The sequence below is a fragment of the Rhyacophila brunnea genome, unplaced genomic scaffold (genome assembly GCF_057557595.1).
Source record: "Rhyacophila brunnea isolate RB1 unplaced genomic scaffold, BYU_Rbru_1.0 scaffold_17, whole genome shotgun sequence".
Lineage (NCBI taxonomy): Eukaryota > Metazoa > Arthropoda > Insecta > Trichoptera > Rhyacophilidae > Rhyacophila > Rhyacophila brunnea.
Window position 1 is genome coordinate 8,711,253 of NW_028232827.1, and position 27,650 is coordinate 8,738,902.

Genomic DNA, 27,650 nt, shown 5'->3' on the forward strand with positions numbered 1-27,650 from the left:
GATAAATGATACAATGATGTGTTTTTTTTCAAACTTCAGTACTGTGAATTAATAAAAAAACGGTGATAATTTTTGTTAGTAGGATCTTAAAATACAAACAACGTAATAATAAACAAGCAGTAACTCCAATAAATAGGTGCAATGACTGTTTTTTTGCTAAGAAATTTGTATTATTTGACCAGATGTCCATTTTTTCACTAAGGATTTTAACGGTATTTTAGTGATAATACTGATTTTAAAGTGAACACAATATATAGCTTTCAAAATTACTTGACGGATGGCATTCTTAACTCAATTTCACAAATTTTGCGAGTTACTGCCTTCTTCCATGGAAGGGCAGCATACACGTTCATAATATATTGAAACATATTATTTCCGTGAACATACATCATAAGTTTAGTATGGTACACGGTACAAAACCACATACGGTTTCATTCTATGGATGGCCTCTTACACGGTTACTTCCTGCAATTTGTGGTTGTGTCTTCCCATCGTAATGGGCAGTGGGCCTAATAAAAACCGAAATAATGAGCACATGGATAATGAAAAAAATATTAAATACATTCATTAATATTGATTCAGTTCTTAAAAAATATAATGGCAGTTCTGCAGTGGTTATAACATTACCTTTTTCATGTAAAAGCACCTACAAGACGTGGTGAATTTACCACGAAAGTGAGGTACATTTCAGTTTGTCAGCTTCCATAGGAATATATACCTTGAATTTAAGACCAAATTTTATAAATTTTGCATGAAACTCGACAAAAGAGTGACTCATGACCAAAATATAGGACAACACAACTGTATCGTAAGTCAAGGAATACCCGTTCTTGACATTTGTTGCAATATCATTGGAACCATTCCACTTGCTTAGTGAGTCATTCAATTCATAACGTTTAAGGGCAAAATCCAAAGATGTCCGTGCTATATAAAATTATCTAATGATGATCAAAACAATAAATAGATTGGCAACATTGTTTTTGACAATAGAAAGTGCTGCCATTTTCAACTTCAAATTACAGCACAACCTCGGTTATCCGGAATTATTATCTAGATATCTTTTTGATCACTGATTTAAATATTACCTATCGACTTTGGGAAGGAAAAAGGGCATAATCCCCACAAATCAATTTAAATTACAAAATATACAATATAACAATATATGCCTTGAAGTGCATGATAATTTATAATTTCATTTTTATATTCCTAATCTGATATGAATTATTGAATTAATTTAAAAAAAAAAGTGATCGTAAAGTAATTTTTTCCAAGTCAGCACCTTCATTTTTTTTTAAAATTGCTAGCTAAATTTAGATAATAAATCGGCATTTACAGCTTACAACCTCTGCACACAACGTGTATTTAGTCGTGTGCAACGTTATTATCCAATAAAACCTATTTTTAAAAAAACTGAGGGTTACGCCATATTTCCTTTCTACAGTCGATATTCTGGAAGATGTTTTACTGTATTTGTAAATTTCCAAAATACGTACAATGATGTATGATGATGAAAAGTATGAAACTGCACAATATAAATTGAATAAAAATACTTCTACTCACATATTAAAAATAAAAAACACTTTAAAATAACTGAAAATGTCCGTTAGAATGAAACCAGTCTTCTTAATATAACAATAATTGTGGATACAAGAATGAAAAATAAAATATAACGAGGTAACGTAATATTACATATAAAGGTGTTAGTTATTACTAACACCATGTATTACCATCAAGCAGTGGCGAAGGGTGGAGGTAGGCTGGATCTGACATAAATACTCCACAATAAACTTTGTCAGCATACATATTTGTTTTCATTGAACTAAGTCTACAATTTACTGATGGTGTTGGTTAGTTTTAAAAAATCAATTAAACCCTGCCTAAACCAAACCATAACAGTCCACCCCAACCCTTCGCCACTGCCATTAAGTATTTATTGATAGCGAAAAAATTTATAGTCTTTTAATCGATTTAAAGCTTGCTTTGACAGTAGTTCATTTGAATAAATGCATGCACTGCTGATCCAGCGTCCCTAGCATTTGGACAAGACCATTTGCAACACTACGTCGGATGACGCACGTGTACGAAAAATAAATAGTTTTAGTAATTTGAATAAAGACATTTATAAAACTGTTAGCCTTTCGTGTTTGCGTAGATAATCGGTACTCATTACCGAAAGAGTAAAGAACATTCTAAAATAATAATATTATATTAACTCGATTTTCATTAATACATTTATTCATTTGACACCTGTCGCTCGTTATGTGAAGAGATAGAAACTCGGCTACTATATTTCTATAAGTATGACTATGTATAGGGGCACCAAATATCTAATTATTACTAGGTATAGAGTATATCTAAATATTTACAAAAAAAAAATATTTTTCGTCAAAAAAAACAGTAAAAATAAATAATATTAAGTATCATTGTGTCATTACTTATTCAAATGGCTTTTAAAATATTTATATAACAGTATTTTATATTTTTCGCCAGTATTTAGGTATTTGAATAAAAGGATAATAATGATATCGATGGGTTAGTACACAAAATGTTCAATATCTAGTTTTGTATGTTATGAATTTCATAAGATTTCAATCAATTGAAAATCAAAGGCGAAATGAACATATTATTGTTGGGACAACATCTTACTGAATAACTTATTTGGACAAACAATATTTTTACAATATAAAGATATAATTACAGTAAAACCTTGTTAATAAGAACACGAATAATTCGAAATTCGCCGTAAATCTAAATTTCCGCGAAAAAAAAATCCCTTGAACATTATTTTCATATAAAACCATACTTACCTTTAATTCGAATTTCGTAATACAAAATGATTTCAGAGTCCTGGCGAATAAAAAAATTCGGTGGCGTTTGGGCATAACCTGATAACTGCTTTTTTGGTCATTTTATGTTTGGGTCACTATAGTATTATCTTCCATTTGGTAATAACCCGATATCTATATTTCACTTAAAATGCTCAAAACGCTATTGTAATAATATAATGATATGTGAACAAACACAGTGGTTAGTTTGGTCAAAACATGACCAATGACCTTATCATAGTTTGATCACTGATAAGTGACCTTATTTTCCTAATTAGTGAAATAATTGACAATCTAAGTACTGTCATATTCTTCTTCAGTTATTTATTTTAAAATGTTTTTTTCAATTGTAAACAAAAAAATGAACTGAAATTTATGTGGGCAATTCAAAGCTTAAAATGGCTCTCCTGTAAATTCAACATTTTGCAGTTGACAGGTTATGCCCAAACGCACCGAAATATTCGATAAACCGTAATAAATATTTCATGACCCAGTCATTGAAAGACAGACATTGACAAGACTTTTTTTAAGACATCATAAATTGCTTATTATTTTATGAAGGTAATAAAAATAATCCTGACATTTTATGACCCATTAACACATCAGTGGCACAACTGCACTCAAAGGAAAAACAATAACTCACACATTTCAGGGTTGTAGGTATTTAATTGTTGATTGTTTATTGTATTTTGATATAGTTTTACTAGAAAACCAATACCAAACAATTGTGTTGACAAATTGGAAAAATAAAAAATATTTCGTCTAGCTCAACACATGGTAGTAAATATAGTATCCTCCACGTAACTTTGCAATTGTACACAGTGACAAGATTTGTGTGTAATAAGCACTCCGCATTAGTGTATTAGTAAATGCCAGGCGCCTGATTGGCTGATTTCATCAAATAATTCGAAATAATTCAAAACAATCTATTCCAAATTGCAAGGTTACGTGGAGGGTAGTATACCTACCTACATTAACTTAGAAACTTCAATTAACACAATCACTGCTAACCTTTTAATTACCACATTTAAATAAGGCCAAGTACTCCAAACGTGCCAGTCGCGGTGTTAGCACTAAATGAGTTAATTAATGGATTAATGACGCATGGTATTTGCAGATTTTAATTTTAAAGAATTGTATCGGAAATTTGGTAGGCACATCTATGATCGTAAACTAAATTAATATATTGAACGCTAAAGACGCACCTAGCGCTACACGATTAGGTGGTCATTCGATATAATTAGCATGCTATTTAAATGTGGTAATTAAAAAATTTAAAAGTAATTATCTAGTCAGCAGTCAGTGTGTTAATGAAAATCAAAAAAAAATTCGCTACCATACATTTCGATTTTCGGTCCCGTGTGGAATTCGTATTAACGAGGTTTTACTATATCTAACACAGGCGGGCATATTTTATTGTAATGGGCATATTCAATTTCGCTAAAAATTGGATATATACTATCTGTTCTGCCCGTCAATATGGTGTAGTACTAGACAATTTATTATGTTGACCAACGGTGATTTCGTCAACATCTTCAGGCAATGAATTCAACGATTATATTCCAGTATATTCCGTCTTACTCCAAATATTTAAACTTATTTCAATGTAGATAAAGTAAAATTTTTCACCGCATACTCTGCCCCTGTATTTGGTATCCAAAAGGTTAGCCTAATTTTTCAACAAAAAAAAAATTTAAGAAAAAAAATTAGAGGCTCACTGAAGGAGGGGCTGAGGGAGGTTCGGGTTCACACGTGAGGAAGGTGTTATTTTGCTGAACAGACTCTTGTACTAGTAAATCAATGTTACAAACATTAGGTCATTAAACCGTTTTTTCTTTTAAATTAATTGAAAAGTAATTCGACTCGTATTGAATACCTACATATCGAATATGATGACATATTTCACGACACATGTATATATTACAAAAATGACATGTCGTGAAATACAGTTTTGAATTTGACATTTCTTTTCGACAAAAGATTTATTTTTTGTAGTCTTATGCACTTTCTAAGCGTCTATTTATTATATTGCATATTTGCTTAATCACTATCACGTTTATTTCGGAAGAAACGCAGTTTCCTCGTGACTCTTCTCTATGTTCCCAGAAAGCGTGGGATCCGGTCTTCTTCTCTTGAAAAAGCCCAATTTCCAGAGGGCCAAAATTAGAAGAATTAGAACTATGATACCTAAGAATATGGCTATGAAGATAATGTACATTGGGACATCGCTGACTTCCACCGATGCGAGGTCAGGATATGCTATTGTATTTACCTGCAACAGAAAACATAATATTTTAATATTTCAGGCCATAGGAAATAGATTGGAGGGTAGCAAAACATTCTTCAAGTCATCCACAGGCCAATCCGAAAGATTCGCAACGTCACCGCTAACAAAACTACCCACAGCAAATTTCGTCAGTCATATTTATTTTTGTTGAATTAAGAATACAAATTATTTTACAGATGGTGTTGGTTAGTTTTATAAATTCAGCCCTGCCTAAGACAAACCATAATCGATAAAAAATATTCTTCTATCTATAAAATATCTAAAATTATGTATGGTTTAGTGGCATAATTTTAGGTATTTTATAGACAAATGAATATTTTTGACTATTATCTATTATGGTTTGGATTAGGCAAGGTTTCATCAAATTTTACAAACATCTACACATCGTAGTCTTAGTTCAATGAAAACAAATACATTTAACTGACAAAAGTTTATTGTGCACTATGTATTTATGTTGGATTATAGCTGCCTACCTCCAACCTTCGCCACCGTTAAATATAAAAATACTTGCAGTATCCTCAGCTCGCTTAGGTATAATAAATGATCCTAAATATCAATGCGGAAGCGACAATGAAGATATAAATCATGTTGTTTGAACATGTCCGCTTCATGATGATTAAAGATGGAAGGCTTCTTGAAAATTTAATTTTAAAAGAAAAGTCAAAATTATCAATTATCATGTAATCTTGAGATGTTTATAGCTCAGCCAAACATCAAAGCGTTTTTGTGTATTCAAAATGTTTCTGAGAGAATATAACCTACAAGTAGTATAAATTATAATACCACATGGATGAAAGTAAGGGCTCAGACTGCAGTTGCAGCATGTTAACGCAGGTCTTACTCGAGTCTGAATGTATCCTATTTCAATCTCAAATTGGATTTTTTTTTATCCAACTGGAGATTCTAATTGGATGGCATTTGGAATTGAGTAATACCTGCGCCGACACCGAACTGTAGTGCCGTGTGTCTGAGCCTAACATGTAATATTACATATCAGCTACCTACCCATTATGAAAAATATCTATTTTATTATATCAATACGTATTGATAAATTTGGATGTTTTAAAATGTCCTTAACTGGAACAACATTTATTGACGGCAATGAAAATCTCATAATCAAATGAATACGTGTATTAAATAAGGCTCTAAGTACCAAAAAGTAGTATTGCCTGGAGTTACAAAATACCGAGTCATTGCAGTAAAATTTCATGAAGGAGACCTTTTGAAAAATGTAGTTTTACAGTGTGAAGCAATCACGGCAGCTTCTATAATTTTAGGTATTAAGAAATTGCAAGTGTCAGCACACCATCGTCAGCTATTTTATATTGAATGCCGTTGACCACTGCAGTGCTATTTACACCATTATAAATAAAACACGCCAACGGACTTACAACGTCGACAGGTTTAATTATTTTGCTGTATTTATTGACTTGCTTGAGGCACTTAGACTATAGTTGAAGTTATTGGCGTTGGTATGTAGAACATTTTTCTATAAAAATGTCAGTTTTTATTATTTTGGTACTTAGCGCCTTAATTAATACACATATTCAAATGATCCGATATTGACAAAAAATATCAGATACAGTCGAACTCGGTTATTACGATCACGGATATAACGAGATCTCGGAAGTAATGAGGAAACATTCGTTGAAATTTTAGTTTATGATTTTCCCCATACATTTATTCACTGTTACAACGAGCAACTTATCGGATATACCGAGCTAAAATATCGTCAAATATTTTCTTAAAACTGTTAATGTGTCGATCGTTTAAAATCATTTAGACCCTAAGCAATAAAATCCGTCCGGACAGGATGCCGCCGGGATTGCATTACGTTTATGACACTAGTTAAGTGTCTAAGTACCTACCTAATTGGTGTTAACCGACAATATTGAAAAAGTATCCACACATAGATATGGTTGAAATAAGTAAAAAATCCAAGGTTTGTGAAGTCAGTGGGTACCCCTACCAGCGTTCATTGCAATATACAACTTCTTTTGTAGTTTATGAATGCCATACTTGTTTCGGGGATTTTTATGATGGTTTTCAGATTTTTTATTTTCGACATTTTGTGTTATGTGACTGCTCATTTAAAAATACCTATTCTCTGATATAACGAGTAACGCTTATAACGAGCAAATTCAGTCTGTCCCATCTTCCTCATAATAAACAAGTTCGATTGTAATTTTATCATTCTTCTTCTTCGTATTCTTCTCGTAAACATTACTATTACTATGTCAAAAATAAAACAGTGTACTAACAGTGTCTTCATCATCGTTCATGTTGTTCTGATGAATGTTATAATGCTTCGGCAGACGGAGCGTGGCCTTACTGCTGACCACCACCCTTGCCACTCTAGGGTAGTCTTCCACCAGGGAGGCGTTCCAGAGCCGCGCACGGATCCTGATGGTGGCTTCCTGGTTGCGGTGTAACTTGAAAATCGCACACGTGATTGTTAAGCACTTTGCGGTGCCTTGCTGGCAGTTCTGGAAAATAAAAACGTAACATTTAAACATCCATTCCATGCAAGTTAGTGTATCTCTTCGGCTGCAACCAATTGAAAACCCTTTCGTATACAGTTTGGGAAACACCGATTTATCAATGTTAATAATTTTTGTAAAATATAAACAAAACACATTGTCCTACCACCAACATATCGTCGCTGTAGGATTGGTTTGTCGAATAGACCAAATGTCAAATGTTCAGGAGACGATAAACAAATTTCATTATCCTATATTTAAATATATGGAGGTATTTAAATTGTTGTTTAAACAGCATATGAATGCTGTATTCATTACAATGCAATTTAAAGAAAAGGATGGTTCTGGTCCATTTAGATACAAAAAATCATTCTGCATTAAAAGGTCAATTTAGACAAAATGGATATTCGACAAACCAATCCTATATGATGTCTTTTACGGAAGTCACTACAGTTGAGTATAAAATATTGACAGTGTTGTCATTATTGAGGCAAGAAAAACCCTAATGATATCTTTTTAAATAATAATATTTTTATTATCAGCCATAGATTAAATTCGAGGAACAGCAAGATAATTTATAATTAAAAATATTACACTGAATATTTCACACAAGATGGACAAGAGTGATAGGTAACTATACAATTTTTTTTCCCTCTTTTTAGTGCAACATAGTAATTAAAAAAATACCCAGGCTTTGATAAATCGTATATTTTTAATGTGTTGTGACCTAACTAGGAATGAAGCCTGGAGCTCCTGTGTCCCTATTCGTTTATGACATCACCACTCTCAGGTTCGAATCCTGGGTCTGGCAAATTCACATGTATAGCGCAAGGGCCTTCGAATACTTTCTCTTTCGGGGGAAGGCGATGCTTGCCCTTCAGTTATCAATTAGAATTGAGTCGAGCTTGGCTTCGTCAAGAGATCTAATTCACCTAGTTTACTGAGTAGTCTTGCTTGCACTCTGAAAATGGATAAATGCGGTTAGCCATAAGCCCTATTAGAGTCAAGTGAGCTATTCGATTGAACTAGGTACATTGTCTGACTATGCGGTAGTTTCAGTATAAATCACCCTGCAAACTTATTATACTCGCGCCGTATCAAATTATTGTAATGTAAGTAAAGAGTTAAAAGATAAAATATACCATACATACACACTTCGTCGAACCCACGACTTATGATTATAAATAATAGGGAAGGAAGGAAGAGTTCCAACCCCTTACACATGTTTTTTTAATGTATTTTGGGACCCAGAGCATGGATCTGATAGATTGAGCAAGTTGTTATAATTTGTCATTAAAAAAATCTTAATAAACTAAAAAACTGAATATGTAATAAGAATTTTCAGATCTTAATTAAAAATATACATAATAAGATTTTTACATGCTTATGTAAGATACCAGGTTATGTTAGAAAAATGTATGAGAATATAATAAGAGTTCGATTGATTTCAAAAATACTTTCATATCAACCGTGTTTAGGGAAAAGGAAGTAACCCTCACTGAACAAATTTTACAGGAGGCAAAAAATGTTTTTTGAGAGTTTTTAATTTATTATTTTTTAAAAAATAGGCACAGACATTGGGTGCATGATGATTGATGATTTGGTGTAATATATTTTTGATCTAATAATAATTAAAGAAGTTACTACAGAAAAACCATTAAAATTGCGGATAAATGCTTTTTTCCATAAATTAAAAATTAATTATAATTAATCTCAATTAAAACCTGAATTTAGATAATAATTCGGCATTTGCGGCTTACTTTTTTTTTATAGAACATGTATTTTGTTGTATACATTGTTAATATAATATAATAAAAGCACTTTTCGAGAATCGAATTTCGAGAAAAACCGGCTAAAACGGTTTTTCGAGTATCTTGAGTTAAATATATATTTTGATAAATATATTTGTCTACCACAGTATGGTCTTAGGCGTAAAACCCACTTAACGCAGCGAGTGGGGCTCTCGCGCAAAATTTCACAAGTGGCGCGTATATCATCGAAAATACAACGTAATCAAATACGCCAGCGCACACTGGATTTGACGACGCATTGTGCCCGCCTGCCCCATGATTCATCGTTTTTTGACTTCTCAGCGATACGAATTAACGAAAATACAACGTAGTCCATTCATTGAACACGGCAAGCAAAATCACGCTCCTGGAAGCGTCGTCGATAGACGGGCGAGAAGGCATTATTTAATAACAGTGAACCCTTTGTTTAGTTATTGCGTTCCGATATTTCGCTGGTAGAATGATGTCATCGTGAATATTAATTACAAGCCCCGAGAAATTTAATAATATTTTTATTGCTTTGTTATGAGAGACGCTGATAATAATAATTATTTTGTGCTCCTTGTACTTATTACATAGGTGAAGGGTAATGCGCGGGTGGGAGGGGGCCTACTTTATAGAGAGCGCACCGAGCGTCACTTTGGTGGGCTTTAGGCATTAGTTTTAATTTCATAACTCTGCTAAATAAGTCAATATCAATTATTAAAAATCGAGCTTAGTATCAAAATGGGCTACATAAAATCAAACACCCAATGAGCATCACGCGTTGAAGGTCATGTGACCCTAAAATCATTATGGCTGCCAGAAGTCAATAGTGTGAACTAGTGTTATTTAGTCTCGACATTTTATCAGTTTTGTTATATAAATAATGGAGGTTCAATTACAAAATGTGGCGAAATGTAATCCAAAGTGGGCAAGGAAGCGTTTACGCAATGAACATATGTGGAACGCCAAAATCGGTAAATAAATATTAGTACTTTGGCGGCTTATTTGATACAAAACACAGTGGCGTGTCACGTTTATGAATCGTAAAACAATGCTTTTATTAATTGAATCGTGCACGCGTAGAAGGACTGACCAAGAGTACAACCGCCAAACGTTTCATCTCCCACAATCTGTCATCCGATTTAAATAAAATATACATACTGCATTTAACTTGTACAACTAAACTCTGTTAGAAACAATGATTATATGCTGGTTACGACTATGTACTACAGTAAAAATAATATTCCATGAAGTAAAATGTACAGTAATTAAACCAACCATGTTGACAGTTTGATGTCTCATCCCATCACTATCGGTATAAGCCTCTGGTTTGACTACCATCTCCACATTTCTCTTTGTGCGCAATTGTTCTGTCCGCAGCTCTTCGGTATCGTTGTTTTGCTGGGTGGGGTTCCACAGAGGTTTGGGGGAGGTCAGCATGGGATCCAGCCGGATCAGATTCTCTAGCGGAGGCTCTTCTACTCCTGGGCGAGGCTGCAGCTTGAGTGGGTTGATGTGCTTTGCGCTGATGTAGCATTCGCCGCCTCCTTCCGCTGTAAAGTGGTCGTTTAATAATCTTATATCAATCAGCCATTTGAAAACCTCTCAATACTAATAGATACCTGATGGTTTTGATAGGCGTTGCGAGCAACAGGGTTGTACTTGAAGACAATGTGAATATAGGCATCAAGGTAAATGTATAAATGTCAGCGGGTATTAATTAAAAATTGCAGATGCGGATTAAACAATTTGGGAGCCCTATGTAAAAAATACTTACAAAATAGATGATCCTAAATATATTTATGCTCGAATTCCTCATCAAAAATGTCATATAAAAAGAACCAAGTAACAAATTCATAGTACATATCGTCGGTGTTTTGTAAAAAGGGCGAATTAACCAAAATGCTATTTTACAGGAGGAGGATTTTTAACTATTGATATTTATTTGTTTATGACCTGTGGATGATTATAAATATCTAACAAGTTTATAATAAAGCTTAGAAAAAATACTGTCATTATAATAGGCATTATTATATAATATTTTAAAAGGCCTAATATTTATTCGTAATTTTAATTAATTTAATTTTAGTCGATTATGGTTTTCAAGTACTTTCCTGTGGAGATACAAATTCGCCATTTTTACACAACAAAGCTAGTGGGGTACATATTGTATTTTCATTAAAATCTCGATTTCGCCAAAATGGTTGATTGGCCCTTTTTACAAAACACCGACGATATGACAGATTTTGAATCTTGAATCGGCAGTACACAACCACTGGCTCGAGCCAATGACACGATGAGCATATTCAACCAATAAGAGCTTGGAGAAAGTTCATGACCTTGATACGCCTCGCCGATGTACAAGCAAAATAATGGAATCTTTTTTAAAGCCGGTAACACGAGCACGGACATGATTGACAGAAACATGTTAACACAAAAAAGATATTCAAGTGATAATTACATTCGACTGTAGGAAGACCTTCGGGATAGAGCAGCCATTTTCCTTGAGGTTTGTTGTTAGCCACTTGATGCGGCCATTCGATGACAACTTCCACCGAGTTCACACGCCATGGTCCAAGATTGTAAACCTAACAAAATCATATCGATTCAATTATAAACATTATTTTTACTACAGATGTGATTGTGACGTGTGGGTATTGACCAGAGGTGAGTTAGAAATATAATAGTCCTGATACAGTTATTTGACCGATTATCTTCAAGGAAACACAACGGTGTTTTCCCCGGGGATATCAATACATGTCATGAATATATTCATAAATTTACCTGATAAGTATGGAGAACTCTGGAGCCGATATCATCCAAGTATGTCATGGCTGATTCACCTTTATCTACTCCACCATAGAACACTTGCTCAGGTCTTGCTGACCTAAATTCCAAAGGAGTAGAAGACATATAAATACCATTAATATCACTGTAAGAGAGTACTTCCCACAACAAGGTAAGTAGGTCCACCCAATTCTGTTAACTTATTTTCTAAATGACTATACAGTGAAACCCCAATTCTACGGTTTTCAAGGAAAAAAACGATAAATGCGGATATAATTTTTTTTAATTTAAAAAAACTAGTTTTTCTCCTAGATTTTTTTCGACGTCTCGAATAATTTTCAGTTTCTTAGCTAGAGTTTTAGTTTTATTCATGGGGGGCATTTTAGTTTTGACTTATAAAAAATCGTGATATGAGATGCGAGCAAACCCGAGTGCCGACCGAGCTGTGCAAACAAAGCCACTCGACTGAAAGGTCTGGCGAGACTGAGCGCCGACCGACCTGTGCAAACAAAGCGACACGACTGAAAAGTCTGTATGATCATAAACAATCTACGAAAGCGAAATGAAAAATATTCAACGAAAACGGTCAACCCGGATAATATTTGTGACGGGAACATAATGTTTAGGCGATAGATCGAGGAAAACAATACGAGGGAATGGTTAAGGTTGTACCTCAGTTGAGGCATGTTCTAAAAAGATCGTGGTTAGGCGATGCGCGGATTGTGGGTCGCGGATGCAAATGACGCATGCCAAATGAAATATAATTTGTCATATAAATCCAACATACGTCCATTTTATGTTCTGTTTATTGTTCTATTAGTAACAATAATAATATATTCATTGACATGTTTTCTTTTTAAAGTAAATGGGTAACGTTTTTAGTCATCATTACACGATTTAAGAACTCATACGCCCCGTCGCCATCACAAAACAAAGTGACGTGTTTCCAGCTCGGCGTTCTCTCTCAGAATGCGAGCGAGTCCGAAATTTCGTCGCGCCTGTAGTTGAAAATTATTTGCCGTTTCACTGATGTATCCACCTTAATGCGTGATTATTTAACTTTAAAAAATGAACGATCCGTGCGGGACAACTATTTATGCGAGAATAGTAGATCGGGGTTAGACTGTATATGTATTGGGTTTTAATTAGTTAGTTTTTATATTACGTCAAAATCTTTACATTTGGCCTTTAATAAATAATAATGCAATAATTACACACCCTTTGATTGTCAGCTCAGCGTTCTTGACGACAGAAGCCTTGACCTGAGTGGGTTTCTTCTTGTGCAGTTCCTGCGAAGTGGAATTGGTCCACACACTGAACTCTACCGATTGTTCCACGTCGTCCACAGATTTGGGATCGAACCTCAGCACGATGGGGCTTGCGTTAGCCGGTTGTTTATTGAACGGGTTGCCCAGCGAACAGATGACCAAAGTTTTGTTGGATAGATTGCAGATTACATGTTTGTCCTGTAATTAATAATGTGTTTCATTTATTTATACACATATAAAAATACATTATATTATTATTAACACAATGTTCTTAGAAACGGAATTTTTTTGTCACTTATATACAATCGAACTTGGTTATTACGAGGAAGATGGGACTGACTGAATTTGCTTGATATAAGCATTACTCGTTCTATCGTCATATAACATTTTTCGCGCCACATTCTATTTAAGCATAGAACATACCGTGGGTATTCTGCGAATAAGCATTAAATCAAAAATACTAGTTTTGAGATAATCGAGTTTGAAAGTTTGGACGGTCTTAACTTGTTTTATACATATAAAAGGCAAATTCCTTTCTGCGATATTGCTTTGAGTATGACTTAGTGCAGTTTCGCACACAGAATTTTGTGAATACAGCCTGAGAATGAGAGAAGCAAATGCACTAAGTCCCTTTAGTGCCTTTTCTCTGAATTGATGTATGTCTTTTTGACTTATAACATAAATTATCTTCGCCAGTTTTATAGATATGACTGTGTGTTTTTGTAGACTATAGAGCGTACTCTTAATAAGATTACCTCATCATTAAGTCAAAACAGCAAAATTTTGACTTAGTGCTTTTTCGCAGAATACCCACGATACATAACTTGAAAACACTTCAGATACATACCCACAAAAAAAATTATATTTGAAAAAAAATACGAACCTCGACGGGATTTGAACCCGTATATCCATTGGTGTCGCGCCAATCTGTGCATTAACCAATAATTATGCTACGAGACTCTATTCTAATAACGATAATTTAAACTAGTAGGTTATACATGAAATGCTTATCAAATTGTGTTATCATTAACTATCGATTTTTGGGTATTAAATCAAGGAATATTAATTACCTTAATTACTAACCGACGTCCGGCTCTCGCCAATATTTTAGTTATAATGTCTACTTGAACTTGCTAACAATTTTTAATGAACTATTTCTTTTATTCAAATGAATAAATCACAAGATTTTGAGAATGTAACATTCCAACTATTGAACATACATAACTTGAAAACACTTCAGATAGGTACATAACCACTAGAAAAAATCATATTTTAGATATATATCTTACTGTCAAGTTGGCAGCAATGTAATTAAGCCCAGGGTGATGAGAAATGAAGAGATGTGCTTCGTACGCAGCCTCAGCCATGTTATCCACTCTCACGGAAAGACGCACTTCATCCTCTGTGCCCAAAGTTAAAGTAAATTCTCCTTTATCACCTAAAAAGCAGGAAAATATATTATAATAAGAAACTATATATATTTGGAGTTCTTAAGCTATCTGTGACGACCCGAAGTCGGTTCGATTGTTATATTGAGTCGGTCGTAGAATATTTTCAACAATATTCCAAATAGTGAAAATAATACCGCAGATATATACATAATAGAAAAAAATATGATGCGCTACAGGGGTCAAACCAATGACATATTAAATGGACAACTCACTTCATATCGGCGCGCACGAGAAATTGTGCATGAAAGTCATTCACAGATGTATAGGTAGACGTCACGTGACCATATGATGTATACATTTCCATTATGCGATACAAGCTCCGAGAATTTATAGTAATATAACCTTTATTGTAATGGGGTATTAGTGTGATTGCGTTAGAAACAGATTCTCAGTTACTTACGACTTCTCGGAGATTAGACGCAAGTGAGCCCAGCGCATCACAGGCGTCTGTCCAATGGTTTTTGTCATTCAATTGCATTGAATAAACATTCATCAAATGGCATTTTATCAATAATGAATAATACTAACACATGAAAAGTGATATCCCATCTTTCTTGGAGTGTTTAGTAGATTTTTTTTTTAAATTTTTAACTAGGCACATTGGCATTTTGTAACACAATAATAACGGCGGAGTCGAAACCTGACAGTCAGAAATTTTGTATGGGCAGACCCAGCGGTGTCCCCAGACCGCTTGCAAGCAGAATGTTCATTTGAGCGTAGGATACCGATATTAAAATATGAATTTCGCCATCCGGCAGACCCGACACAAAGTGAGTGTTATTTTATTTTCCAGATGCTTCGTCCATATTAATGTCATTGGGTCAAACCAATTAATTAGTACATAGTCAAATATGCTCATCAAATGGCTTCTTTATTTGGAAGTAAGTACCTATATTTGTGGAAAAACATTTTCTGCAATGAGCATTTAAATGATCAAAATTAACAGACAACCATATCACATCTGTTTTGCGTATACACACCACAAAATTTGAGCCTAGATTGCAGGATTTAGATTCAAACAAACAATTATTGCATACATCACACGGTGAAAAATTTTAATATTATTTTTTAGTAAGTACCTAAGAATATTAAGAAGAGTAATAATAATGTATATTTAGTTTTTTTTTGCCTTATGTTTTTCAAAAACAGAAGCTATTTACAAAAGAAAGGGTGGCCCTATAAAAAACTACCCTTGATAGCTGCCGATAGTAGTCTTGTGTATAGAATAGATGCGTTGGTCTATTGTTTTTAATAATTAAATATATTGTACACACACTGCCATCTCTTGTAATCTTGGTGAAATACATAGACATCATAATAATTATTATAACATATTATCAATATTACATTTTTATTTTTTCATAGAAATTTGCGGCCCGTTAGGTACCGCCATGCTAATACCTCCCGGCCAGGGGCGGCTCTTCCTTTGGGTACCTAGGGGACAGACCCCGGTCCCCTCATCATTCTATAGTCAATATTCAATTGAATATTCATGTTATACGTTCCTACCGTAATACATTTATTTTGTATAAAATTAATTAAGTATATATTTTATTTGTACTGTTTGCCCATCCCTAATGCTCTATGTGAGTTTTGGCTCTACCTACATAGTACAATACAACGATACTTCTGAGGTCGAAATTCAGTGGCCCCTGTTATTCTCAAAATTCATTCATAAGGAAGCTGAACAATGCGTACGTCTGTAGGTGTGTAGGTCTGTGTTCTGCACGTGCTATGCACATTTTACCCGCATGTACCGATGCTGGACCGGGGACACTATAGTAAATACCTGGTCTTGCATAAGTGTGAGTTTATAATATATTATGAAGTTATTTTGTCGGTCGGCTGTAAATTCATATCCCATGACCCACCGGTTTAGTTTATTAGTTAGTTGCTAGTAAGTGATCAAATATGTCATATATCTCCTTAAGTTTTAAAATATATTTGTTAATACATACTATAATAATTTATAATATTATCTTGAATGATAATAACAAAGAGTAGGTATGTGCTATTACAGTTAATTAAATCAATATTAATTTGTATTACCTACCTACCTAAATATTAATTATTGTAATGTACTAGTTGTGGATAGATGAATTTCACGTTAGTAAAATAATTTTGATAAATAATATTAGGTATTATGATGAATGAGGTGGTTCATTTATTGAAATATAAGTTCAGTACATTGACATTTAAAGACAAACTAAAAGTGAAACGATTAGGACCTCACCAACCAGTCACCAACAGATTTAGTTATTGTGTATGAACTAATCAAAACAAAAAAAGCATTAACCTCCGAACAGTTTACCAAAAAACATGAAATATCCTTGAAAAGACTATTTTTTTTTTCTTGTAGCAATAAGATTCTTTCGAACGCAGGAGGCATATGACGATGAAGTGTTAGCTAAAAAAGATATGTTTTTTGCTTTGATTAATATTGATTAGGTAGGTACTTATTTTATATTTCACGCCATCTGACCCCACTTATTAAAAGATGCTAGAGCCGCTACTGCTCCCGGCAATACTATCTCTGCATTCTATTAGTCTTTACATGGGTCATGAAATCAAGTCTACTATCTTAATTTGGGTTCATGGCTTAAAAAGGTTAAGAAACCCTGTAATATATAAACCAGATTGATTCCGTTCCACTAGATGTAGATCTCGAATCAGCTGTGACGGTTTGTCATTACACATCAGCCGGAATTTCTGTGTAATTATTGTGTTCAACTTACTTCTGGGCAATTCAAGAGACGCGTCGATGGTGATATCACTGGTGCAGATGTCATCGGTACCGCAGTACCTGAGCAGGCCAGCCTGGAAGACTTGGGTAGCTTGCGTAGCGTTCAAAACAGGAAAACTTTCCACCGATGGCAGTGGTCCATGTGACGACCACTTGGGTGTTTTTTGCACTAAGTTATAAGCCACGTGGAACTGAAAATATAGATTTTTTCAATAAGGGAATGGTATCTTTGACAGTTGATTGAGGTTATGTATCAAAAATTCGATGTTATTTTCAGATTGATTGTCAATTGTGTATCAAAATCAGTGGTTGATTACACATTCATTTTGTACATTACATTAAGTTTATGGTTCAGTGCAGTGGAGAGGGGTGGACATGGCCCCCACAAAATGGGGACTGACAGGGCTCCAGCTTGGGAGCCCGGGCTATGGGGGGACCCGGCGTGGCGGGTCTTTCTATTTATTTGAATGTTTTCAGATATATATTATTTATTAATTAATACAGTTTAAATTGTAAATTATCAATGGTAATTATCGAAAATTTCCGTGTTTCATTTAATACCTGAGTACCGGACATGGAAATCTCTATTTCATTCCAGAGTCAGTCTATTCAATATTTTGAGTCATCTATTGACTTTTTGACAAAACTTTTAATGCAGTCATGTTAGCAAAGAATCAAACCACATTTCTACATATTGATAAGTAGATACTTCTTTTAGCGACTGAGAAATATTGATTAGATAACATTGATTTTTTTCTGCCGATCGCACCATGACGCCATTCGTGCTGCGTGTTCCTATGCTTGACTACAGATAATTTCGAGCCCGTGTTTTTTGCTGTTCGCAATTAAATTTACCATTATTTTACATCAAAAGTTACAGAAAGGTAAGCTCATAATACGTTTAATTCATTTCTATCAATAGTTTCCATTGTTTTTTAAAGAATTGCTTGCATCTTGTACATTTATTCTTGGTTTTTTCACCCTTTATATTTCCAATGACAACACATACGTGAACACTTCTGATGTTTGTTTTTATTATAATGTATTCCTAATACAGTACACTCTCAGTAATCTGCCGCTCGATTGTCTGACAACTAGCTCACTAACAACAGCTCTATAATTCGCCGGTATTCGATTGTCAAATTCAGTAGTCGCCGCGTACAAGTAGACAACGCAGATGAAACGAGTTTATTTTGGGAACTTCTCCTTCGTAAAACGTACATTCATCGCAAAGAAAGTAATGTACCAGGGAGGAAAGTGGCCAAAGACCGCCCGCATCACAATTATGCCGTGCTCCAATGCAACCGGGACACACAAACTGAAGCTTTTGGTCATAGGGAAAACCAGGAATCCTAAGCCATTCAAGAATATCTGCCTCGATGAACAACTGGTTGTGTCAAGTGATTTACTGTTTAATATTTAGTTAATACTTGATTTTAATTATAAATAAAACCGTAATTTGCTAGTACAAATTTCTCAAACCTGTTTTAATTTTTACCATATTTTGTATGTATGCACTATAATCCGCCGCTTTCACTAATTGGACACTTGTCTGGTTTTTGGGGTGGCGGATTACTGAGAGAGTACTGCACTTATCATTTTTAAATAATAGTCATTCTTACTTAATATTTAATAACCGGATAACTGCTGCCAGCGTCCTAGCACGCTTTTCTATTCCGAGAACAGAGGGCCAGCCATGCAAAATGCACGTGCAAAGACGCTCCACTTGAAATGCAATATATCGGCCGAGGTCAATGTTTTAAATAATTCAATCACTTTGCCCACACAGCGACATCTCTTAGGATCATGGTGTAATACTTGCATTTGACATTTTCTATATTATCATCAACGAAACGTCAATTTTAAACAAAGCTTTCTTGGGTTACCGAAACGCGTCGCTAGTACGGTTGTGGCACGTATCCGATATTTATCAAATCACACGCCGGGATTCCTGTTTACTCATAGTAGATGCAATCGAAATTATGGTTCGCTTATGCGTACGAGCAACGGAGAATACTGTGACTCCTGAATATACACTACTACTCAATAGGAGTGACATATCTTGGATACCAATCCTCGAATGAAGCACTATGACCGGTTGCGCAATGGAAGCGCAAGCCTACTTCAACGAAGTATATTAAAACTCAACCGGTAGTGTCGACTGCAGTATGAATTCGTACGTAGTATTGAAGAGGGCTGTTAATCTATTTTTTCTATCTTTTACATAACTATTACCGCTGAAAGCATTATTTTGTGTTTAAATTCTCATTTAAATATTTATTGTGATTTTGTAATACAGAAACACACATGCTTGTTTGCAAAATACAACGGAAATTCCGTGTTGTAATATTGTTATATTGGAGACGTAACTAGCTTGTTTAAAGATTAATTGGCTACGTACTTCAACAATGAATGGTTTAATAATGTAACGTTAACGGTAAGTACTGATTAAATATTAAGTCATTACCAAAATGGATAAAAATGTTATTTAATTTCCATGAAATTGACAAGAGTTCCGTTATGACATGTTTACTTTCTATCTTACTCTAATGCATGGACATGAGGTATAAGCATGCTGAATGCTTTCTCACTCGCACTTATATTTCAAATATCCATTTCATTCGAAGCTCTATACACACAATATCTCCTGTAAAACTAAAAATTTTACATGCTTCAGTTGAAGCGGTTCGGTGACGTATTTTGCAGTGCTTCATTCGGGGATTGGCCTCTTGGAATACATACCAGTTGAATATTCGTAGTCATATTTGACGTACCTAATTCGAAATATTTTCACTTTATAATTAATTTCTTTTATGATAGTTTTATAATAATTACTGTTAGACTTTGGCATTTTTATTCTAAATTTACGGGTACGATTTCGTAATTTTTAAACCTTCGTAATCTGTGTTGTGTGTCGTAATTGCTTATTTTATAAGATATTAGTGTCGGGACTTATTTTATTCGCATAGTGTATAACTTATTTGACTTTTTTGTGTTATATCTTTTTATAATAAGTCAAGTTTCTGGGATATTTGAACTTTTTTACATATAGGTAAACCTTTTGATCGTCTTCTTTATCAAAATGGAAGGAACACAAAGTATGAGTGCAAACTGTGCAAAGTGGCGCTCTGCGTTGAATCTTGTTTTGAGACATACCACACGGTAGAAGACTAATAGTTTTTTTTTAATTCGTTATATTTCTATATGGTTTTAAGATTAAAGTAGCATATTGTAGAATTACTTCTCATACATTATCACGTTTCATCTTTACTGTGTAAGTGTGTGACTACCCTGATGTTTTGTGAAACATTAAGTTTGATTTATTTGGATAAACGGCGGCGTAAATGGACACATCGTGTATTAATTTGGTAAGTCTATATGATATAGTATTAATATAATGCCAATAAAAGGATGTTTACTAAGGTTTATTTTTTCAAAGAAATCGCGGCCCTCCGTATATGGCCATACTAATACCTCTTGGCATAGAACAGGTTAAGACTTATAATAATGATTAAATTTAATGTTTCTATGCCGGTCTAAGGAAGGAAATATCAGATCTCCTTTACCAGCAGATATTGTTAGTAGATCAATATGTACACTAATATTCATATTATACTTGTGACTCTTGATCACACATGGCAGCCAGCTGTTCGATTTTTCCAGAAAGATTTTGAGAAGCGTCTCGTCAGACACCCCCGGCCGTTCAAACTGTTAGCACGGTCCGTCCCTTGCACATTTTTATACATAATTTTATTCAAAATGTAACAACCGTAATTCTAGGCAGCAATAAACCTCGCGGTTTTCTTCAAACTATCATCCATGTTTTTTTATCGCTTCAAAGACTACCAAGCCACAGATGATGAAATTCGACCGAAAGTGATACAAGGAATGTAAGAATCTGCGGCACGATACAGCAAAATCGAGGGCTACGACTACCTCCTAATTTCAAATTGTTGTTAAACGAACATAAACTAATAATTTAAAAAAAATAATAATTTATTGACTTGCGTGGAGAATAATAGTTTCTTTTGTTTTCCATAAAGGAAAATCGGTACTGTTCGGTTATCAGGAATACAGCGGAAAACACATTTTGAAAATAGCCGATAAACTAACCCAACCTAAACTAACCCAAACTAACAAATAATCCAGTATATCGGGTATTTTAAAAATGTGTTTCCCGCTGTATTCCTGATAACCGAACAGTACCGGAAAATCATATACATTTAGTTAAAAATTGTCACTAGCTCGATGACTAGAATCGTATCCAGAAATTTGTACATATGCAGTTCGCCGTGTCACACTTCACCGTGAAATGTATCGGAAATATATGGTCATATATTAAAGTCCGTCCAGCTTCTTTGGGTCGTATAATACTAAGATAAAATTCATGCCTAAATAAAACACGGTTCTTATCGGTTAACAGGAAGCCAGCGGCAAACAAATTTTGAAAATAGCCGATATACTGGATTATTTGTTAGGTTAGGTTAGGTTAAGTTAGGATCTAATAAAATTGGAACATTATTGTCTGCAATGTTTCACGAACAACATGTAATTTTTTTATCTCATTCCGATAAGAAAGCTCACGGCAAACTGTGCTACGGTGAAATGTAATATGTAGATATTTACAATTTACATGTAACCGACTAGAATAGCATAGCTTTCCAATAGGAAGGTATATTGATCGATTCCCCCGCTGCCTTTGATTTTTATTATGTAAATAATGATAGTTTTTCATGACAGATCAGCTGGGTTTACTCTCTTGAGAATTTTCGTATACCACACATAATAAACTTTTACTTCAAAAGGGGTTAAGCGCGAGCCAAATTGAGGTGCATGTCGCTATCACGTGACGTCACAGTAAGCTGGCGCTACGGGAAAAAAGTGTGTAATGTCGTTGTTCGTGGTGTTTAAAATGTAATCAAACTGATGCTCCCATCCTGTAGCACATTTTGAACCTTTAAACGAACATTGTCAGTTGGCAAAATCTGCCGAAATCACTAAAACAACAATGAGGTCACCTCACAATGAACTGCACTGCATCGACACCTGCATGACGTTTTGAACGTTTTTATCATATTCCAGATGCCTACACTAATTTTCGAATGTCATGTCAAAATCACGTTTTTTTGTTTTTAGGGGTTGGCACTATATATTTTCGATAAGAATGTTGTCTATTATCTATGGTCTGCAGGTTGGGTTTTGTTCAAAATATTATCTATGGATGTCATGCCGCAAGTATTTTAACATACGCACACGTAGAAACTGTTAAAATTAAATGAAATTAGCATGAATAATTAATAATAATTCAAATTACTAATAATTATAGTAGGCACTCTTCATCAGTGTGATTCTTCAGTGAATTTACAGAGATGGTGATGGTTCGAAATATTCTGCAAAATGACGAAACCATAGACTAAATTTGTCGCCACGACAGCGCGACAGTAGGCTACATGCACCTCAATTTGATTCGCAATATTCAATTGATAATAACAAATGGTTTACCATAATGGGACTCTGAATATCTCTTGTATTTTCCTTGATGTATACAGTATGGCTCTGGCAATGTAATCTGTTATCTCTTGACAGTTCAATATTCTTCTTGACAATATTTGATTTTATCTTTCCGGGAGTGCCACCGAAGTATACCCTCGAGAACTTCTTTGTGGAGGCATATGTCTCCGCTTCGATGGTATAATTGAGGGTCAGCGACTCCGTAGATGTCGGTTTTACAAGACTGTCAATCGTGCAGCAGGTTTCGAATGAGAAGCAGGTATGGTTGGCTTCCGGATCCATGGGGCAGCCAATTTTTGACGGGTCAATGTTTTTTAACGTTTCATTTTCCTTCACGAATGTCTTGATGTCTATGATCGGACGGCCTCGTAGAAGAACTACGCTGTCCTAAAAGTTAAAAAATATTTAATTTTGAAAAGTATGTCATTTTTTTTTTTTTAAATTATTAATATATTCTTGCTTTTTTGTACAAGGGGGTTGATAGTAATTTTGAACAATCACAAACACCCAGGCTTTAAGAAAAACACATAAATATTGTGTCCTCACCGTGAATCGAACTCTCGGGTGGAAGGCCAGTGTCTTACACACTGCACCACGAGAGCCGCCAAGCACATGTCATTAGGAAGCATACGGGATTGGCCATTAATGATGTTAATTTTAGATAATTGAATAATCAGGTGGACAAGTAAATCTAATATTTCACTGGCTCATCCGCAATGGGAAGAGTTTCCAGAAGGGACCAAGACCCTGCCGAGAGTTTTAGTGCCAAGAATGATGATGATGACGAATATTAAATTAATCAATACTAACTTGTTCATACGCTCCGACAAGTAAGTCAGGATATCCATTCCCATCCATATCAAGTCCTCCCGATAACGAATACCCGAAAGTCTTCAATAATTTCGGCAACATCTCGGCGCTGATGATCTGTTTGGGTTCCTTGTCAATACCCTGGATTTTGTTCCCCAAGTAAATGAAAACCACTCCGTTCCCATCATAGGGGCTCCCAATGGCCAAATCGTCACAGCCGTCTTTGTTAAGGTCTCCCGCGTTGGCGATGGCAAATCCGAAGCGTGACTCTATCTTGCCGACCAGTTTCACTGTGTAGTTGGAGCCGAAAGAATAGTTCTCGTTGATGTATATGTAAACAGCACCGCCCGAGTCACGACTGAAGTAGAACGGGGCACCGATTGCCAAGTCTGATATTCTGTAATTAAAAGTGGTATCCATGAAACTTTTACGATCACTTTTGTCATTACTCTACTGTTGATAACTGTCGACTCTTAGTGGAAAGCAAAATTATATAAAAGGAAACGGTAGCGAAGACTCGATACTTAAATGATTATTAAATTTAACGTTTACCTTGATGTATACTGCAGGGCTGGCCAACTTGTTTGTTGTTGTGATCCGACTTTTTACATTAAATTTTAGTCATGAGCTACCCTTGAAATTCGCATAATAAATGAGCAAAGAATGTGTTTATATGGGTTTTCACCAGCAGAAGAGTATTTTTTATGATATTTTAGATATCCGAGTAGTGAGATTTTAATTGAGCAAACATCGCATTAACATAGCTTTTTACAGAATGTATAATTTTTTGTGTTTAGAGATCACTGAGCCATTTAAAATTTAAAACAACATACACTATTTTAGATAATTGTGTGAATTTAAATGAGTAACCATCGCATTTATATGGGTTTTCACCAGTATGTGTATTTTAATGTTTTGATATGAACATTGTGTAAGAATTTAAATAAGCATACATGGCATTGATATGACTTTTTAATGTATGTTTAACACGTTCGGTACCGCAAATGAGAATCCTCGTTATATCAATAATTACGCTGAGTACCGCGCGCGAGGATCCTCGTTTTGTTGCGCGTTTTTAAATAAATATGTTTACCGTGATATCTATGTATTTTCAACAAAAACATTTGACATATCCTGTTAGATTATAAAATTCAGTACCGACTGGTATAGATAAAATATCGATATCTGTTTTACCTTCTGTGATATTATTAAATAAAAATCACAATTTTATTATTGTGAGACGCCATTTTTGATCATTCTCTCGTGTGACTTATCCGAATTATGTACTGATTCTGAAGACGAAAATTACAGTAATAAGCAATAAAGGGATTCAATAAGGTAAGAGAAATAATTTATCTATGATATTTTATATAATTATTTATGGTTTCTGGCAATATAAATTAATTTTACGTGTTTCTTAGTGCACGTAGCTTTACTGTCAAAATTTCCGAATGCAAAGTTTGAATGTTCTCATTATTTACCGATCCCTTGATAATATGCCGATATATTACTTTATACACTTAGAATATTGAATTATTATGAATATTCTATATAATTATATGTTTTTGAACTAGTATTTAGTTAATTCTACGTGTTTTTCCAACATTCAAAATTTATTGACTAATGGCGATTTTTGTTGTTGTTCACAGCTGTTCCAAACAAACCGATTTGCCTCCAGAGGACAAAAATTACATAAATAAGCAAAAAAAGGATTCAATAAGGTAAGATAAATAAGTTATCTATGATATTTTATATGTTTATTGATGGTTTCTGGCAATTTAAATTAATTTTACGTGTTTTTTCGTACACGAGACTGTACTGTCAAAATTTCCGAATGCAAAGTTTGAATGTTCGCATTATTTACCAAATACTTGATAATGTGCCGATATATTACTTTATAAGCCTAGAATATTGAATTATTATAAATATTCTATATAATTATATGTGTTTTAACGAGTATTTAATTAATTCCACGTGTTTTCCCAACATTCAAAATTCGTTTACTAATGGCGATTTTTTTGTTGTTTACAACTGATCCAAACCGACCGATTTGCCTATGATATCCAGATAATTGACTGATCAGTCACGTCACAAGATAATAATTTATACGCAAAATATAATTTATATAAGATAATCGAACATTTTGATAAAGCCACATGTTTCCCAAGAATTAAATTCTGTTTACTAATGTGGAATTTTGTTTTGGTTCCAGCCTATTTTCACGCATTGAAATGGAGGCCTTTGGAACAGACGACTCTGAGCAGGATTATGCATTCGAGTTATTATATGACTCTGATTCAGATGTTCTACTGGATGCCACCACCGATGTCGCAGAGATCACCGATTTCACCGCCGGCCACTCGAGCAACTTTGAGGACGACTTCAACGGTTTCATTAACCGCATTGCAGAGGTGCTATATGAAACCAGTAGGGTGTCAGGAGTCGACACGTCCGAGGACCTACTCCCTGGCCCATCTCGGACAGAAACCAGAGGTCGAGCGGGTGGACGGCGTGGAAGAGGAAGTAGGGGCGGTCGTCCCAGAGGCAGCCGAGGAGGACATGCGAGGCTTAGTGCCAGTATTACTGAACCGTGGTCAACAGAAGACTACACTCCATCACCTGGACCGTTTACTGCTGACCCAAGTGTAAAAGTGAATGTTGTCGTTCAGTCTGTTCATTGATTTTTTTTTAAATGTAACCCTAGTCGTAAGTTAGAATTTAAAGATTTTTTAGTAGAGTATTCAATTTCTTTAATGTCTTTTGGTACCGATGTCTCGTCTTCTCCGGCTCTGAGGCGTCATGTGACGCTGGATTCGCCTGTAAGATTATCTGGAGACATGTCCAGACATACTTTACACGCGATATTAGCGTCGCAGAAAAAGGCATATCCAACAAGGCTATGCAAGGTATGTGCCAAAAATAAAAAAGGGGCGAGACTCGGTACGTGTATAAAGAGTGTGATGTTCCTCTTCACAAAGGCATCTGCTGGCAGAAATACCACACTTTTCGTAATTAATAAACTGTTTTTGATTGTTCCTGAAAGTTTTATTTAAATATTCCCACAAATAAGCCAATAAACCAAGATTATATCATTTACTAGAAAAAACCAATTTCACTCAAATTTGTCCGGGAATAGGGGTAAATTTTATTAAAACCTGCCGGGGCTGAAAGTGTTAATATTATATTCTTCAGATATCTGAGTAGTTAGCATTTAAATAAGAGCATACATTTGCATTGAGATGGTTTTCCGAAAAAACCAAAACATTTCAGAAAGATTAAAATTGGATTATTTATTTGATAGTTATCCATATTTATTTGCAAGATGGTCAAGGTTATTAATGTAGAGACCAACTTCTATATCAAGTCTACGTCACAGTACTGCATGTGCTGACACTATTACATCACGTGTTCTTTGCGTGTTGACGTGTCATAGCAGATATTCTATCTCTAGCACTATTGAGAGGAATTAAAAGCTTTATGTTCTGTTCATTCTACTAGCAATACTTCCATTCAAAATAATGCTCTTCTGCTTCCAGAAAGGTTTAGGCATTTTAATGTTAATAAAACTCCACCAGATATCAAACACCCACTGAATTATGTGCATGGGGAAGGTAGTGGCATGGAAAATAAATACAGGGGGTGGATTTTAGTTTCATAGTGGTGACGTAGAGGACTTGATTTAAAAGTTGCACTGTACCAATCATGTAACTCAT

The 27,650-nt window shown here is 34.6% G+C and overlaps 2 protein-coding genes across 3 annotated transcripts in view; one reads left to right on the top strand and one right to left on the bottom strand.

Annotated features, from left to right (window-relative positions):
• Positions 1-3,474: 3,474 nt before the first annotated feature.
• Positions 3,475-27,650, bottom strand: part of mew (multiple edematous wings) — a 244,832-nt gene continuing 220,656 nt past the window's right edge. For both annotated transcript variants that reach the window (XM_085944154.1, XM_085944153.1), the window contains 10 exons: positions 23,938-24,334; positions 23,119-23,514; positions 17,609-17,807; positions 14,712-14,860; positions 13,373-13,620; positions 12,152-12,254; positions 11,829-11,955; positions 10,646-10,920; positions 7,374-7,598; positions 3,475-5,097 (listed from right to left, as the gene is read on the bottom strand). In XM_085944154.1, coding sequence (XP_085800280.1) covers positions 4,882-5,097; positions 7,374-7,598; positions 10,646-10,920; positions 11,829-11,955; positions 12,152-12,254; positions 13,373-13,620; positions 14,712-14,860; positions 17,609-17,807; positions 23,119-23,514; positions 23,938-24,334 — 2,335 coding nt within the window. In that variant the 3' untranslated portion in view covers positions 3,475-4,881. The remainder of the gene's footprint in view (positions 5,098-7,373; positions 7,599-10,645; positions 10,921-11,828; positions 11,956-12,151; positions 12,255-13,372; positions 13,621-14,711; positions 14,861-17,608; positions 17,808-23,118; positions 23,515-23,937; positions 24,335-27,650) is intronic.
• On the top strand, positions 25,335-26,972 carry LOC147073645 (uncharacterized). Its single transcript, XM_085944159.1, has 2 exons — positions 25,335-25,658; positions 26,150-26,972. Exons 1-2 carry the CDS (start codon positions 25,561-25,563, stop codon positions 26,616-26,618), a joined length of 567 nt encoding a protein of 188 aa, XP_085800285.1. The 5' UTR covers positions 25,335-25,560; the 3' UTR covers positions 26,619-26,972.